Source organism: Delphinapterus leucas, chromosome 20, assembly GCF_059928025.1.
Source record: "Delphinapterus leucas isolate spDelLeu-1000000601 "Yukka" chromosome 20, BTC_Dleu_Yukka2, whole genome shotgun sequence".
Classification (NCBI taxonomy): Eukaryota; Metazoa; Chordata; class Mammalia; order Artiodactyla; family Monodontidae; genus Delphinapterus; species Delphinapterus leucas.
In genome coordinates, this window is record NC_143148.1 from 16,498,119 (window position 1) to 16,513,069 (window position 14,951).

General features: G+C 55.1%; 2 protein-coding genes across 4 annotated transcripts in view; one reads left to right on the forward strand and one right to left on the reverse strand.

Annotated features, from left to right (window-relative positions):
- LSR (lipolysis stimulated lipoprotein receptor) lies at nucleotides 1–14,547 on the reverse strand. Of its 3 annotated transcripts, XM_022586299.3 has the most exons (10): nucleotides 14,137–14,547; nucleotides 12,612–12,956; nucleotides 7,437–7,556; nucleotides 5,485–5,541; nucleotides 4,784–4,930; nucleotides 1,541–1,693; nucleotides 1,345–1,404; nucleotides 1,113–1,244; nucleotides 228–856; nucleotides 1–133 (listed from the first exon to the last, which is right to left on the reverse strand). In XM_022586299.3, the coding sequence occupies exons 1-10, from the start codon at nucleotides 14,246–14,248 to the stop codon at nucleotides 98–100; spliced, it is 1,791 nt and encodes a 596-aa protein (XP_022442007.1). In that variant the 5' UTR covers nucleotides 14,249–14,547; the 3' UTR covers nucleotides 1–97. The 3 variants fall into 3 exon arrangements, with proteins under 3 accessions (XP_022442007.1, XP_022442009.1, XP_022442010.1); XM_022586301.3 differs by lacking the exon at nucleotides 5,485–5,541 and having other exon boundaries at nucleotides 14,137–14,353; XM_022586302.3 differs by lacking the exons at nucleotides 4,784–4,930; nucleotides 5,485–5,541 and having other exon boundaries at nucleotides 14,137–14,353.
- Nucleotides 12,825–14,951, forward strand: part of LOC111181184 (protein FAM187B-like) — a 25,155-nt gene continuing 23,028 nt past the window's right edge. Inside the window, 1 exon segment of the mRNA XM_022586393.2 lies at nucleotides 12,825–14,535. The gene's annotated coding sequence lies outside the window, so the exon portion shown is untranslated.

The following is a 14,951-nucleotide window of genomic DNA, read 5'->3' on the forward strand; positions in this document are numbered from 1 at the left end:
GACTTGTGATCATAAGTTTTATTAGTCTTAGGAAGAGATCATCGATAATTCCTCAAATTTAAAAAAAAGTACAAAAGTTACATACAAAACGTTGAGATCAGACGACTAAACTTTCCCGACTCAGGCCCAAGTTCTGCAAGGGAAAAAGAAAGAAGGATGTGAGCTGGGGAGGACTGGAGAAGAGGGTCCAGGAAGGCTCTTAGAGCCAGGTAGGGCCGTTCACTCACCTTCTTAAGCCTCCGCTCCCGTGAGGCCTGGGAGTCAGTCTCAGAGTAAGGGGGAGGCGCTGGAGGGTAGTAGCCTTCCTCTTCTTCCTCCCTGTAAGGTCTCCTTCTCTCCGCTGGCCCCTTTTTCCGCAAGGCCTCTTCTAGTAGCTGCCCATCATATTGGGGGTCCCCAGACCTGGAGCCATCATCTGGAGGGTCCCGGGAGGGGTGGTAGCGGGCCCTAGGGTCAGCATGAGGGCGGCCTCTAGACCTGAAGTCATCATAGTAGGGATCCCGGGAGTGTGGGAAGTGCCTTGAGTCGTCTTGGTCTTGGTCGTAGAGGTCATCACGGCTGCGGCTTCGGGGGGGTGCACAGGCCCGGCCTCTCCTCCCACTACTTGGGGGAGACCTCCCTGATTCAGCGGAGCCTGGCCGGGCGAGGTCATCTAGGGCATCCACAGAACGGGCTCGGGGCCGCCCGGCCCCCCAGCCACTCCCTGGCCGGTCCAGGGGGGGCTCTTGTTCCCACCTCCTCGAACTCCGGGGGGAGTGGTGACCCCACTCCTCATCCCGGATCGGGGTGAGGGCAGGGCCCCGGGAAGGCCGGGATCTCCAGTCGTCCTCATGGAGGGAGGTGACTTCACTCATGGCTGTGGGAAGGAAGGTGTCACTGGTGAGAGGAGGTCAGGACCTAATGTCAGGAGCCCTGTGGTCCAGCAATGTCATCCACTTGGCTCATATACTCTCAAGGGGGCCCTAGGCTTTTCATCTATTTAGTGATGATCGTACACTTCACTGTGGCCATGGTAGGGAATGAGGGATCGTGTCCAGGATTTGGAGCAGGTATCAGGGAGCCATGTTTCCCCCAACCCCCGCAAGAACCCCTCAGACCCCAAGGCTCCTCACCTCGCTCTACACGGCCATTTGGGGGACCAGGTCGAGAAGAGTCAAAGTTGGCCAGCTCCTTCTCCATGTAGTACAGGACCCGCATGGAGTCGTCCTGCTGGTTGGCCTGAATCCTATAGCCACTACGGATTTCTGGGGACAGGAGTTGGAGGTGATCAGTTCCGGGAGGTTGGATGCTGACCCAGCCCCCGCCCCTATAGGCATGTCCAACCTCATAAGGATTGGTTCTCACCAGAGGTCACGTTGCTGTCTGTGTCACGAAGCAGGGGTACCTGGGAGCTGTGGCCACCAACTGGGGGAGACTGGCTGTCAGGAGGAAAACCCTGCATTCCCAGCCCCCAAGCCCCCCTTCCAGCCCCAGACCCCTTAATGGCCAAATACCCAGCCTACCCCCTGCCCCAGCTGCTCCTGGCTCCCCCCGACCTCACCTGAGCTATTCCTGTCGAAGTCTCCAGAGTACCCGTTGTACAGAGGGCCCATGGGAATCATGGCTGGGGTCTTGGCAGGGGAGAGGTGGGCATAGGTGCTGGGAGCGTAGATGCTTGGGACACCTGACGTGGCAGCTTTGCCTGCAGCATACACTGGGGAGGACACACATAGCATGAGAAGGCCCCCAGGGGCCACATGCCTTCTTCCCACCCCACCTCCCCCCGCCACCCCACCTCCCGCCACCCCAGGCAGAGGAGCTTCCCTAGGTGCTTGGTTGGTTTCTGCAGGGTCCCTGAGGTTAGGGGACATCAGCTTCATTGAGTCCACACCTCCTGTGCCATTCCTCACAGAAGTTTCAGGATGGGGGGGTGCATATTGGCAGCCGGCGGCCCCGATCTGGTAGGCCAGTATGTTTTAGACAGTTTGATGGTTTGCCAACATCTGACAAGGTTTTACATCAAACTCTCCTGCCAGCTTATCACAAGATGCGGCCACCCTGGACCTGCATTCCTACAGAGCGACAGGGGCAGAGGTGCCCTATAGATAAAGCCCACAAGCCGGTAAACAAGTATTCCCTTTGGCAGCTGAGCCCTTGCTCTAGAAAACTGGATCATCTTGCAGGGGGAATCCCATGCCTACTCCCCTCTCACACCTGCTCTGTCCTCCCCACAGGGTCTTGCAGACCCAAAGGTGATGGGACTCAGTCTGAGGCAGGATCTTGGGAGCCTCAGCGTTCACTTGCCTCAGCCAAGCAGCAAAGCGTCTCCTCTAGTGTTTCCCACTTGGGGGCCGCACCCACCCCGCCCCCCCCCCCTGGTTCTAGGCTTGACAGCTCAAGGGCAAATCCTCCTCCTCTCCCTGCCACCTTCCTCCCCAGGCAAGAGGTTGGGTCCTGGTGGCTGCTTTGAGGCAAAAGTCATGGGCCTGGGCAAGTCACTTCCTCCCCGGGACTCCAACAGGAAGATGGAGTGGGGAGATGGGCTCAGAAAGCTCCCTTCACCTCTGATTCAATTGGGAGGCAGAAGGCTCAGTGCTCAGCCCCACCCCACCCAGCCCTGAAGAAGCCCTTCGCGGCTCAGCTGATGTGCCCTTTTATAATTAACTGTGGGAGATGCTGCTCCAGGACAGCTCAGCAGGACTGTGGCTGTGACAGAAACGACAGGGCCTCCGGCAGGGAGTTAATGGGACCTCGCTTTGGGGTAACAGGGTCTCAGGATGGAGGAAATGGGGCCCTGGGCCTGGCGTTTGCAGTCCTGGTCCCAGCCTTAGTTAGTGGGGTAACTGCGAACTTGTTTGCAGCCCTTGAGGATTCCACGCGACCTGTGAAATGACCAACACCCACTGCCCGAGCAATAAGCAAGAAGCTCTCACTAAAAATGATGAGAGGGAGAGGGGATGGCCAGCACAGGCCTCCAGAGAGCAGTGGATTTCTTTTTTCAGGGCCGCGATGAAGCAGGTTGCCCACCGCTGAGTTCAGTGACTGTAAAGTTAGCCAGCATGGATTGAGATGCGGCCCCGTGCTGGGCCTGCGTACACAGTGCTCCCTTGATGCTCACGATGCCCCCGTGACGGCAGGACCTTGCAGAGAAGGAAACCAGCTGCTCGTCTGAGGTCACGTGGTGTGAGTGGCAGGGCTCTGATTTACCAACGCTGACAGCAGCAATGTCCAACAGCTAGTGGGCGGGGAACACTCTATGTAGGCCAAGCCCCGCAGTTAATGCGGGACACACCAGTTCACCAGATCCCAACTCACCCTGTACAGCGGGCTCTACCATGGCCCCATTTTACAGAGGAGGAAACTGGGGCTGAGAGGGGAGGTCATTCACTGGGCTTCCCAACAGGTAAGGTGTCAAGCCAGGACTCAAACCTCCACCTGCCCAAGCCTGCAACGACTGCCTATGATTTTACCTGGACCATATTACACTGGAGTTATGGCACGTGGAAACCTTAAATATACGGATGCCAACACACAGCCGTCTGAGCTACATGGCTAATTCTTTCCACCACCTTGGCCTAGAAATCAGCAGGTGCCAGGAGAGGGGCAGGTCCGTCCCCCTTTTGGTCTCCCATAGTCTAGGTGCTCCTAACACGTAAAGTTATTTATTTCTATCTACCAACATCATCTGTTCATCAAGTAAAGATACGGTGAACTTGACAATGATGAAGGAAAAGGTGAGGTGTCCTCACTAAGAGCTAGTAGGGGAGTGTGCTTTCATGGCCCACTTTCAATACAAGGAACAAGAGAGCAGATATGTCTGAATATAAGAAAGTAGCCAGTGTAAACTTCCATGTCAGAGGTGATGAAAATAGTCATGCGAACTTCCCAACAACGGAGTGCAGAGGTGCTGGTTCACCCAGACGCTCTCTGGAAGGCAACCGGCAGTGCTGAGGTCCCTGAGGAAGGGGAACGGGGCACCTGGAGGAGGGAGGCTCTCTCTTCCTTTCCACCCCTGTTTTGTTTGCTGCTTCTCCCTCCATCTCTGGTCCCACGTCTAATCCCAGGCCTGCAGGTGCCCACTCTGAGGCCCTGGATGTGTCCTTAAACGGCACCCGTGGGAAATCCGGAGTGCTTGTGTGGATGTGGGTTGTTAAAAGATGCTTGAATTTGCTGGGGCTGTCAACCTTGTTTGGTTTCTCACCTTTTTCACTTAGATTTTGTTTTTTGTTTTTGTTTTTTTTTTTTTTTTTGGCCACCCCGCGTGTCATGTGGGATGTTAGTTCCCCAACCAGGGATCAAACATGTTCCCCCGGCAGTGGAAGCGCGGAGTCTTAACCACTGGACCGCCAGGGAAGTCCCCAAGATTCTGTTTTTAAAGGTAGTTTTACTTTCCGGTGAATAATGTTTTGTACTATTTGAATTTTTTTTTTTTTTTTACCACGTGCATAAATTATACTTTCAAAAGCAAAGACTCAAAATAAATGAAAGGTGAAAAATAAGTGAAGAGCTGAAGTATGTAAATGATAATCTAAAACAGCAGGTCCTCCTTGGCCCACTTTCTCCCAAATTGCTCCCCTTAAAACCTCCAGACCGGGACTTCCCTGGTGGTCCAGTGGTTAAGACTTTGCCTTCCAATGCACGGAGCGCGGGTTGCGGAGCTGAGGACCCACATGCCTCAGGGCCAAAAACCTCCAGACCGGTGAGTGGCACCGTCCCGGGAGGCAGGCAGACGGCCACCTCCTCTCCTTGGACTCAGGAGGGAGGCCAAGCGGGGGCGGACAGGCGAGGGGCGAGGGACACTTACGGGCCTCTGGGCAGCAGCACTTTTCGGGGCAGCAGGGGCACCTGACGTAACAGCAGCAGGTGTGGGGGCAACACTGACACCAGCAGATGCCCAGCAGGAGGAAGACGAGGAAGGCAGCCAGGCAGACCACGACCACGAACAGCCAGTCTGCGGAGACACAAGAGCTGGCCCTGAGCTGGGAGGCCGGGGAGGGGACAGGGATGCGGGCACCGGGGGCAGTGCGGAGTGAGGGTGGGGCAGGGGCCGTCTGCAGAGCTCTCCGGGAAGCTGCAGCCCTCGCTGGAGTCTCCACGCCAGGGGCTGGGGCGCAGCTGCAGAGGGACGCCCGCTCCTCTACAACATGGGCCGGCCCCAAAGTTAGGGAACTCGCCCCAGGCTCATCTGGACGAGGCAGTGAACACAGGGCGACCCGGCCAGAGCAAGATAGGCTGTAGCCTTGCGAGAGGACAGAGAGCCAGGTGCCCAGATCCCGACCCCCAGAAGGGCACTGCAGGCACCAGTCACAGGAGCCCCCTGCCTACACCCCAGGCCCCTCGTCAGCCAGCCCAGCCCACCCCACGGCCCAGAGCCAGGTCACTAGATGCCCCGGAGTTGGAGTCAGGCGGCGTTATTAGTGGGGTCTGAGCGTGCGGCGTTTAGGGCAGGGGAGAGTACTCGGACAGAAGCGGTAAGTGGTGCATGGGGGACTCCACCCGCCCTACCTTCCATGGGCCCCGCCTGAAAACCGGGTAAGAGCTCAGCCACCCCAGAGGTCCTGCCTGGAGGGACAAAAGAGAGACAGATTATGCTGCCCCTGCCCTGAAGCCCGGCTCCGGGGTCATCAGGGTGGAGGTACGCCCTGCAGAAGAGGTGGGGTCGGTGGACTAGCAGGGTCCGAGCATGTGGTTCCTCCCCCATCCCCCCATCCTATGTGGGTGCTGTTTTCCAGAAGATTTCCATCATGTAATTCACTCACTCTCTCCCGCCACGGGGGATTCTATTGCCCAGAAGGGTTCCAGGATGTATCCCATGGGCTCTGAAGGATCGACCTCAGTTTGGGACTCCATCTCTTCCACACACACAGGTCCTATCGCCCCAAAGGGTTCCATCCCAGGTGAGAGGGGCAGTCCCTGTTCCACCAGGCACAAGAGGTATAGTAATGCTAGGGCCCATGGAAATGTTTTATTTTAAAATCTGAAGAAAAAAATACGACAATACTGAATATATAACAATGACTTGTCTTTATAACAACACAATCATAAAATATAATGTTTTTTTTTAATCCAGAGGAAGAGGCCCTTGAAGGCGAAAGTGCCTACAACCCATAAAAGTCACAGTATGGCCCTGGGTTCTCTGCCCACCGGGGTCCCCTACGCAAGTTTCATGGCATGGCTAGTGTCTCCTTTAGGTGCCGCCCGGCACTCCGTGCCCCGCGAGTGCTGTATCTCAGGGGCATCTACACACCTGGCTGTACACCAACAAAGCTCTATCCAGAACTCAGCACCCCATGCCACATGCCCCCAGGAGAAGGTTCTAGCATATAAACCAGCGGTTCTCAAAGTGTGGTCCTGTCTGGGAGGCCAAGCCGCTCTCCTGATAACACTAAGCCATTGTTTGCCCTTCTCACTCTCCTTCACCAGTAGAGGTGCAGGCGGGGGAGCTTTCCACAGGCTCCATCACATGTGATGATGTCATTTGCTCTGATGGTAATCGACTGTGTGCCTGTGTGCCAGATTCAATTTATAATATGTTAAACAACTATAAATATAACCCACAGAAACTTAAACAAAATTTCTTTGAGATCCTCAATCATCTTTCTTTTACGTGGGTCCTGCGACTAAACTTGAGACATGCTGATGTAGGTTGTGCATTTTACCAAAGAACACACAGATTTCTCTGGGTCACTGGTGCATGCACTCTGTCACCCAGACGTGAACTCTGTTGCATGATCTGAGCACCCTGGGGCGTGCTCCCCCATCATGTGCTCGTGCACACATGCGTTACCTTGCATCATGCGTGTGATGATGGCAACGTGCGACCTGGCAACGTCTCACATATAGCACACACCACGCGAGACTGTATGTGTCGGCTGAGAACAGAGCATCTGGCTAACGGCAGCATCCCTTCCACACGTGGCGGGGGGGTGGGCCTCACAGCCGGGCGGAGGCTGCTGGCGGGTACCCCAGCCTGCCCCTGAGCTTGTAGAGGCAGCCGAGCTTAAGGGGAGCAATAACTACACAAGCCACACAGTGCCATCCCAGCAGGGCAGAGGGCCAGCTTCCAGTGCTCTGGCAAGGGACTCCGGGGTGAGAGGTGGCTCTGGGGGTGGGGCAGAAGCCTCCTCTCAATTATACACGCCATCAACCCTCCTCGCTCACTGCCCATCAACTCTAACCGTTTCTGTATTTTTAAAAACGGAGACTGGGAAGAGGTAGAGTCCCCATTTCTCTCCACTCTTAGTTCTGGCTCTGGTTTATTTGAAATGTTGCAGCGGGCGAGGGGTCCCTACCCTGCCTGGGGTGCAGGGTACAAATAAGCCCAAGTGACTGGTGGTGCTGTGAGGGGAGAACAGAGCAGGCGACAGAGCCCAGAAAGTGAGCTGGAGGGCAGAGAGCAGATACAGCAGTGGCAGAAGCAGCCCCCGACCCCGTCCCTCAGGGCCCAGCCCACTCACCGAGGACGATGAGCTCTGCGTAGGCCTCGTTGTTCCCCTGGAGGTCCTGGGCTGAGACCACAGAGCAGTAGTACACACCGCTGTCCCCCCAAGCCGTCTGGTCAAAGGTCAGGTCAGCATCTGCGTCGGGAGGAGATGCGTGAGGGCACCTCGGGGGAGGGGCGCCCGATGCCCGCAGCCCCTGCCATGAGCACATGGGGAAGGGGCTGCAGACAGACAAGTGAAAACTGAATCACTCATACCAGGGGCACTCTACCTTGTAGGCTCGGTTCTAAACACTTAATGCGGGGAATTTCAAGAAGGCTGTCAGATGGCCCTGCTACCTTCCCTGTCTTGTAGAGAAAAGAAAGGGGTCTGGTGAAATTACTGATGAGCTGTACAATTGTGGCAAAAACTGGGGTGGTGGGGCTGGGACGGTCTGACTCCAGAGCCAGCAGTTCAGACTTACGCCTTTCCTCTGTCCCATGTCCCAAAGCAAAAGTCGACTCCCCAAGACACGACCCACCACAGAGCCTAGTGCAGACCCAGGGGCCTGGGGCCTGGATAAGGAGGCAAAGATAAACAGGCCAGATTCCAGGGATCAGGAGTCACCCAGGCATGAGAAGGCGGGGATGTGAGGGAGAGACTTGGACTAGTTCCCTCGACCTCCGGCCACCATCAGCACCCCGCTTCCAGGTCAGGCCCAGGGCTTGAGCACGCTCTGTGAAGCAGCCCCAGGCAAGGAGCCTGTTAATTACACCAGAAAAGGGCTTCTGCACATCCAGTTTCCTCTCTGCTCCTCAGGCCCTAATTAGTTAAATCGCTCCAGCCATTCACCAGGGCGGGACAGTGTGTGAGATGGGGCTGCGGGGCAACTCCACCTTAGGCCCCCAGAGGACAGGAGGTAGGAACAGGCCAGAGACAGCACCCCCAGAGGCCCACAGCCTTTCTCCCCAGCTGCTCTGGCTCTCTGGCTCCCTCGGACCTGCCTACCACCTTGCCCCACGGACCCCTGCCCTTCCCCAGGACAGTTCCGAGGGCAGCCACTGCGTGCACCCCAGTCCACAGCACCTGGGCATCAGTCAACTGCCAAAGGAATGAAAGACCCGGAGCCTCCTTCATTCTTTGGAAGGAAGACCTCACATCCATAGAAAAACCTCCTCTCAACGTCTATCTACACCATTCCAATCGCCTTACCCTGGCTCACAAGGCCCTTGCAGTGACACACGGCCACTGGTCACCACACCAGCCTCATCCCCCCACTCTCCTTCACTCACTAGACTCCAGACACACTGGCCGCCTCACTGTCCCCCCCACGTGCTGGGCTCCCAACTGCCTCAGCCTGCACTCCTGCTGTTCCCTCTGCCTGGCTCTGTGTTCGCAGACCCTCAGAGGGCTGGTTCCATCCTGCTGGCACAGCTCCCCTGCCAGACTGCCTAATTATATCAGCCAGCTTAGGGGCTGACTGGCCATGATCCCATCTCCAGGAGGAAGCGGGCTCCAGGCAAGCAGAACCTGGTCTGTCTTGGTCACTGCTGAGTCCTCCAGGGCCTGGCCAGGAACTGGGAATGAACCCCTCCCCTCCCCATGCTGACCTTCCTTAGCGTTCTGGGCATGTGGCTATATTCGAGTAGGTGCTTGATACAGTCATTATAAACGAGGCACCTGGTGCACAAAAGAACAACAGTTCTCAAAGTGTGATCTGTGGCACCTAGGGTTCCGCCAGACCTTTGCAGGGGATCCCTGAGGTCAAAGTTATTTTCATAATAATCGTAAGATATTTGCCTTTTCCACTTAATCTCATGAGTGTAGTGCGGAGCTTTCCAGAGGCTGCATGTGTGTGCTATCACAATACCCTGAATGCAGAAGCAGCTTTGAGAAGCCAGCTTCTATTCAGCCAGACTTTAAGGAGATGTGCAAAAACATAAAATCAATGCCATACATTTTCATTAAAGTTTTTCATTTGGGAAATACAGTTATTTTTTCATAAAAGTATGTTATTTACACTAATCTATAATTTATTATCATCATTAAAAATTTTTTTTATCTTCTCAGTATATTTTTTCATAAAAGTATGTTATTTATACTAATCTATAGAGTTTATTATCATCATTAAAAATTTTTTATCTTCTCAGTTTTCTAGCTGTAAAAACAAAGCTCTTTGAGGACCTCAGTAATTAAGGGTGTAAGGAGGCCCTAAGACCCACACGTTTGAGAACCACTGCTATAGAGGACAGGTATGAACCCCTGCCCTTATATGGCTCAGATCCTAACTGGGAAAGAGTGACAAATAAAAAATTTAAACATATCGAGGATCAGATGGTGAGAGCAATGATAGAAGGCAGACAGGAAGTGCCTCTGTTGTAGAGGTGGGGACCGTGAGGAGTTTAAGTGACCCGAAAGGTAGGGTGACCCTGGGCGCTGACACTCCTTCGTGGTCACATATCCAGCCCCCAGTTATTGATCTCTTACTATGTGCTGGGTCCCTCTGCATATGTTCTTTCATGGAACCATCCTAAAACTCTAACGTACCTTCTCCCAAATCCTCCAGATTCTCCATAACACCCTCTTGGCCCATCATTTTTTCCACTTGTATCTTTAAATCAGACTCTAAAAATGCCTCTCCAAAACCAGAACCCAAGAGGAGGGCCCCGCCCAAAGCCAGAGCGGGGTGGGAAGGCAGGCCCTAGGCCAGCAAGAGCTCCTAGGCCAGAAGCTAAACTCTGGGCTCCTGCGGGCCGGATCTGGGTCTCAATGCATTTTGTTTGGCCTGCACAATGTTTTCAAAACCCATGAAAAATACCACTTTCCGGCTTCTTTTGATCAGTTCTAAGGCCTGGGCCCACCTCCTTCCTGCAAGGCGCACCCTGTTCCCAGTCTATGTCTGGTCCTGACATCACCTGGGCTGGGCATTGCTCTAATTATTTTAGGTGCAAGGAGAAAATGCCGGGTCTCCACTAGGGAACAGGAGCTGGGCTTTCCTCCACTTCCCTGGGCCTCTGATTCCTCATTGCACACAGCAGAGGCGGCCCTGGTGATCTCGGGGTGGGGGTGGGGGGGGTCCCATGAGCTCTCAGGTCCAGCGCTACTGAGCTGGGGGCACATGGGCCCCAAGCAGCCTGAAGAGGTAGAAACAGGGCCCCAATCCAGGCGCCCACATCACCCAAAGGACGGAAGAACGGAAGGGGAAGCGGGACCCACCCAAGCTGAGGGACACTGCTCTGGTTTTCCCAGGATGACTTTCACTTTTAAAACCTGGGCCGTTGGTGACCCTAGGAATTCCAAAGGGAACTCTGCTTTTCTCCATCCTCAAAGCTGAAATGGAGGAAGCTCCCATGGCTACTGGGCTTCCTGAAAGGACATACACACAATGGATGTTTACAAATCATGGCCTATATCAAACATGGGCCCAGGTCAAGGCAACTTGAAAGACCTGGGCCTGTGGGGCCTCTGGAGCAGGAAGAATCTGCCCCAGATAGAGCCTGAAGGTCACCTGAGTTCTGGACTCAGCAAACAGGGCACAATTCCAGCCAATCTTCAAGGGCACTCTCAGGACTGGAGCTGTCGTGACAGGGCTGTCCGGTCATAACCTGGTCCAGGCTGGAGAAGTCCCTGGATTATGGGGTAGGGGCCTACACAGGTTGAACCCGCAAGAAGCCGTTTATCCACAAGAACAGCAGGATGCTTTGGGCTCGCTGCCCGTGGAAATTCAGAGCCAGCAGGGCCAGTCCCTCCCCAAAACAAGACTGACATGCTGGGTCCCTGCCCATGGTCTAGACAGAGGGTGGGAAGGACTGTGCTCCAAGGTCTGGTCTCTTGGAGTCGGTAAAGGGATGCCCCCTTCCCTCCTCGGCCCCCATGCCCATGATTGAAACTCTAATCCTTGTTGAAGCAGGTGAGCCTTCGTCCCTCACCCACTGCTGCCCATCACCCTCCTCTCTGCCGGCTAGATTCTTTAGGGCACAGTCCCAGTTCCTCTTCAAATCATATTTGCAGCGGTTTTAAGGGGTGAGCCCCGAGTCATTATCACATATCACCCAGGTCTGTTTTTCTTTGTAGCACTTTGCAGGACTCTCTGAAATTCTCTTACTCTTTCTTTATCTGCTTGTTTGTTGCCTGTCCCATCCCACGAGAACATCACCTCCTTGAGGACAGGGATCTTGGCTGACCTGATCACCCCTGTAGCTCCAGCACTGGTTACCATAGCTTCTGGCACTTAGAAGATGTCCCATAAATACCAAATAAATGGATGAATGAATGAACAGCTTCCCCACTGCCCTTTACCTGGTTCCAACAGGCACCTCCTATCAGCAGCTAGCATTATGGTGAAGGACAAGGGTTCTCAGTGCTGCCTGAATTCAAATCCCAGCTCCAGCCTTTTACTGGCTGTGCACCAAGACAAGCTACTTTATCTCTCTGTGCCTCTCAGCTGTCCTGAGTGTAAAATGTGGGCATAAAGCACCTGGCAAGTTGTAGGCTTTCTCCATTAAAATCCCTCACCCCTTCGGTTCACTCCTGTTACCTCCTCAGTGAGTTCTTTGCTGAACTCCCTGGGCAAGCAAAGGGGTTACTAGCTTGAAGACTAGACCCAAAGTGTCTGACTTAGACTCCCACCAGCTGTGTGACCTTGTGCAAGTCACTTGACCTCTCTGGGTCTCTGTAAAATGACAATAACAGAATCTACCCACTCAATTATTGTGGTCTAAATGAGTTAATCCATGTCAAACTGGATTAGAGCCTGGCACACAGGAGGCTCTTTAAGAGTTGTTACTTATATAAATTCTACTTATTACTGCTGATACTACTAGTATTATTATAGAACCCCGCCTCTCTCTCCATTACCCACTTTTCTTTATCTTCAAGCACTTGATAATATGTGTTGCGTTTATCTTATTTGTCTCCCTCACTGGAATTCAAGCTCCAGGAGGGAAGGGATTTGATGATTTTGTTTACTGCTGTATATCCAAGGCCTCAAATGGCGCCTGGTATATGTTAGGTGCTCAATAAACCTTTGCTGTTAAATAAGGGTACGGACGGATGGGTAGAAGAAAGGATCCCTCCCTCTGTCAATCCTTTCAGACACTGGCGCTGACGAACTTCCAGGTGGGGACTCCAGGTTGGACATGAGGAAGCCAGCACCACCACCCAGTCCAGCCCCAGCCCACCCCCTGCCTCCCCCCTCCCCACCCCACGTACTTCCTGTGATGGTGATCCTCCGGCCCTGGTAGTAGTCTCCCAGGGTCACGGCATTGCCCTGTTTGGTGGCCACAACCCTGACGGTGCGCACGCTGTCCTGGCACTCCACGTAGGGGTTGTAGCCCGGGTTACCAGCCGCCAGCTGGGCGTTAAGCTGGTTGTCAACACTGGCTGGGGAGAAGGCGTCAGCAAGGCGGTCCCGGCAGAAAGACTTGTACTTCCAGATCACGATGGGCGCCATGGGGGTCGTGGTCGACTGGTAGGAGCAGGGCAGGGTCACGGGTTGGAATAGGATCACCACGTGGTAGGGGTCTGTCACAGTCACCTGGATGGCGCTGGCAGGGGCTGAGGGCAAGGAGAGTCAGCAGAGGGACCGCTGTGAGCTCAAGGAGGTGCTTCAGCAGGAAGGAGCAACATTACTTGTCACCAGCTTGACATTTACAAGTGTACGGTTTTACAAAGCGCCTGGCACACATTGTTTCTTAATCCCCAAGACCGGTAAGATAGCTCCGATAATCATGCCCATTTTACAGACCCAGGGGGCTGAAGCGGCCGGTGCAAGGTCACATTGGCCAGATTTCTTGGAACATCCTGTCCACCCCTCTTCCCAGAGTGTGACCTCGGAACCGCCCTTGCCCCCTCTTCCCTTGCCCATTCTGTCATGGAGAGGGCCTCTCTGTGGCCCGTGCAGGCAAGCCCAAATGGCCCCCCACAAAGCCCACAGTGCTCAAGGCCCCCCTTCAAAAACAACCACCAAGTGTTCCAAGTTACTCCGGGTTCTGTGAATTTGGAGGGGGGGGATCTTGGAGTTGTTTGGACTGCTTTGCATACAATGGTTAAAGCCCCCCTGTAACGTCTCCACCAGCCTCCCACCTCAGCCCACCCAAAACCATCTCAAATGAACACGCCCAAAGTGCCTGCTGAAAAGTAAAGTACCTCTGATACTCCCACCCAAACAAACATCAGATCCAGCAGAAGATGGTTTCCAAACAAGTCCTTGAGTCCCTTCCACCAGACTCTTACGCACAGATACTTCGGACATGGTTGGGTTGGGGGGTGGGGGGTTTCCAATACCGCACCCACCAAATGCCTGGGCGCTGTTTCTTGATCTCTCCCCCTAGGAATCTTCTACTCCAACGCTCAAGTGCCTTCTCCCCGTTACCCCAAGACTTAGAAATCTCGGCGGGCTACCGAGTCCTCATCCCGGCCTTTCCCAGTGATCGGTGGTCCTTCACCCCTACCCCACAAAGGGTCCCATTCTCCTTGCCGCTCCCGGATTCGCTGTCCCGGGAGTTTCACTTCCTGCTATCTCTGAACAAGGGCGGGGGAGCGCTCTCAGACACGAATAGAGAATTCCTCTCTGGCACACAAGGGATCTCCGGAGACTTGGGGATCAGGAGGCCTTAGTCTCTGTGCTCCCCCTCCCCCAGTTCTCCTGCCTCCTGGGCAGTGGAGAACTCCATCCATCGTCCTTCTACAGTGCCCTCCCGCCGTTCCGCGGCACCAGGGACCCCGCTCTCCGTACCTGTGCACAAGGTGCTGAGAAAGAGCCACACGAAGACGACAGTGCCCCAGCCCGGGGTGGCCGGGCAGGAACCCAGCCGCCCCCAGAAAAGCCGGCTGGCCAAAGGCGCCATCTCGGCGGTCTGGGCGAGTCGGGCCCGAGCGTCCCCTCCCAGGTACCCGGAGGGTAGGGGGCGCGGCGCGCACCAAGACTGGGAGGGGTGCCTGCTCCTCCCCTTCCTCCTTCCGTTCCTTGTTCCTATTCCAAACCCACCCTGTTCTAGGATTTTAACTAGAGGACATATCGTGGACGAAGAGCACGCTTCCAGCTTTCGGGGAGAAACTTGCTTGACCCACTGTGGATCTCCGAGCCACTCCACCCCCCGTGGCTCTGGGGAATGGATCGGCCCAGGTACACAGGGTGAGAACACAGGGCAGGGCTAGGGGGTGGGCGGCGGGGAGGGGCTCCTCCACCTCCCTCCCCGGAAGTGGGCTGACCCAGGTGCGTTCCGGCCCCGAGGGTCGGAACCAAGTGACCAGCCTGCCGGGAGGGCGCCTGCAGACTAGGGATCCCGTCCGGCCCCCTTCTGCTCAGGCCATGCCGAACGGGGTGTGAATCACCGAGAATCGAGACTCAACTGGGGTGATTCACCTGTTGAGGGAGGCGGGCGCCGCCGCGCACTTGTTCCCTCTCTGCCCACACCCCTCTCCCCACCTGGCGATGGACCCGCCTAGGTACACTCTGCGGGGAGGGGCGAGTCTAAGCGTGCCTTGGGCTGGAAGAGGCGGCTTGCTTTTAGCGCCTGATTTTTCCGCTAGACCTTGGGGTCCTCGCGT

Coding starts and splice junctions, on each gene's coding strand:
- LSR (XM_022586299.3), bottom strand. CDS start 14,248: ATGGCGCCTTTGGCCAGCCGGCTTTTCTGGGGGCGGCTGGGTTCCTGC. Junction 1,405..1,540: donor CTTCGACAGGAATAGCTCAG/GTGAGGTCGGGG, acceptor AGTCTCCCCCAG/TTGGTGGCCACAGCTCCCAG. Junction 134..227: donor GGGAGCGGAGGCTTAAGAAG/GTGAGTGAACGG, acceptor TTTCCCTTGCAG/AACTTGGGCCTGAGTCGGGA.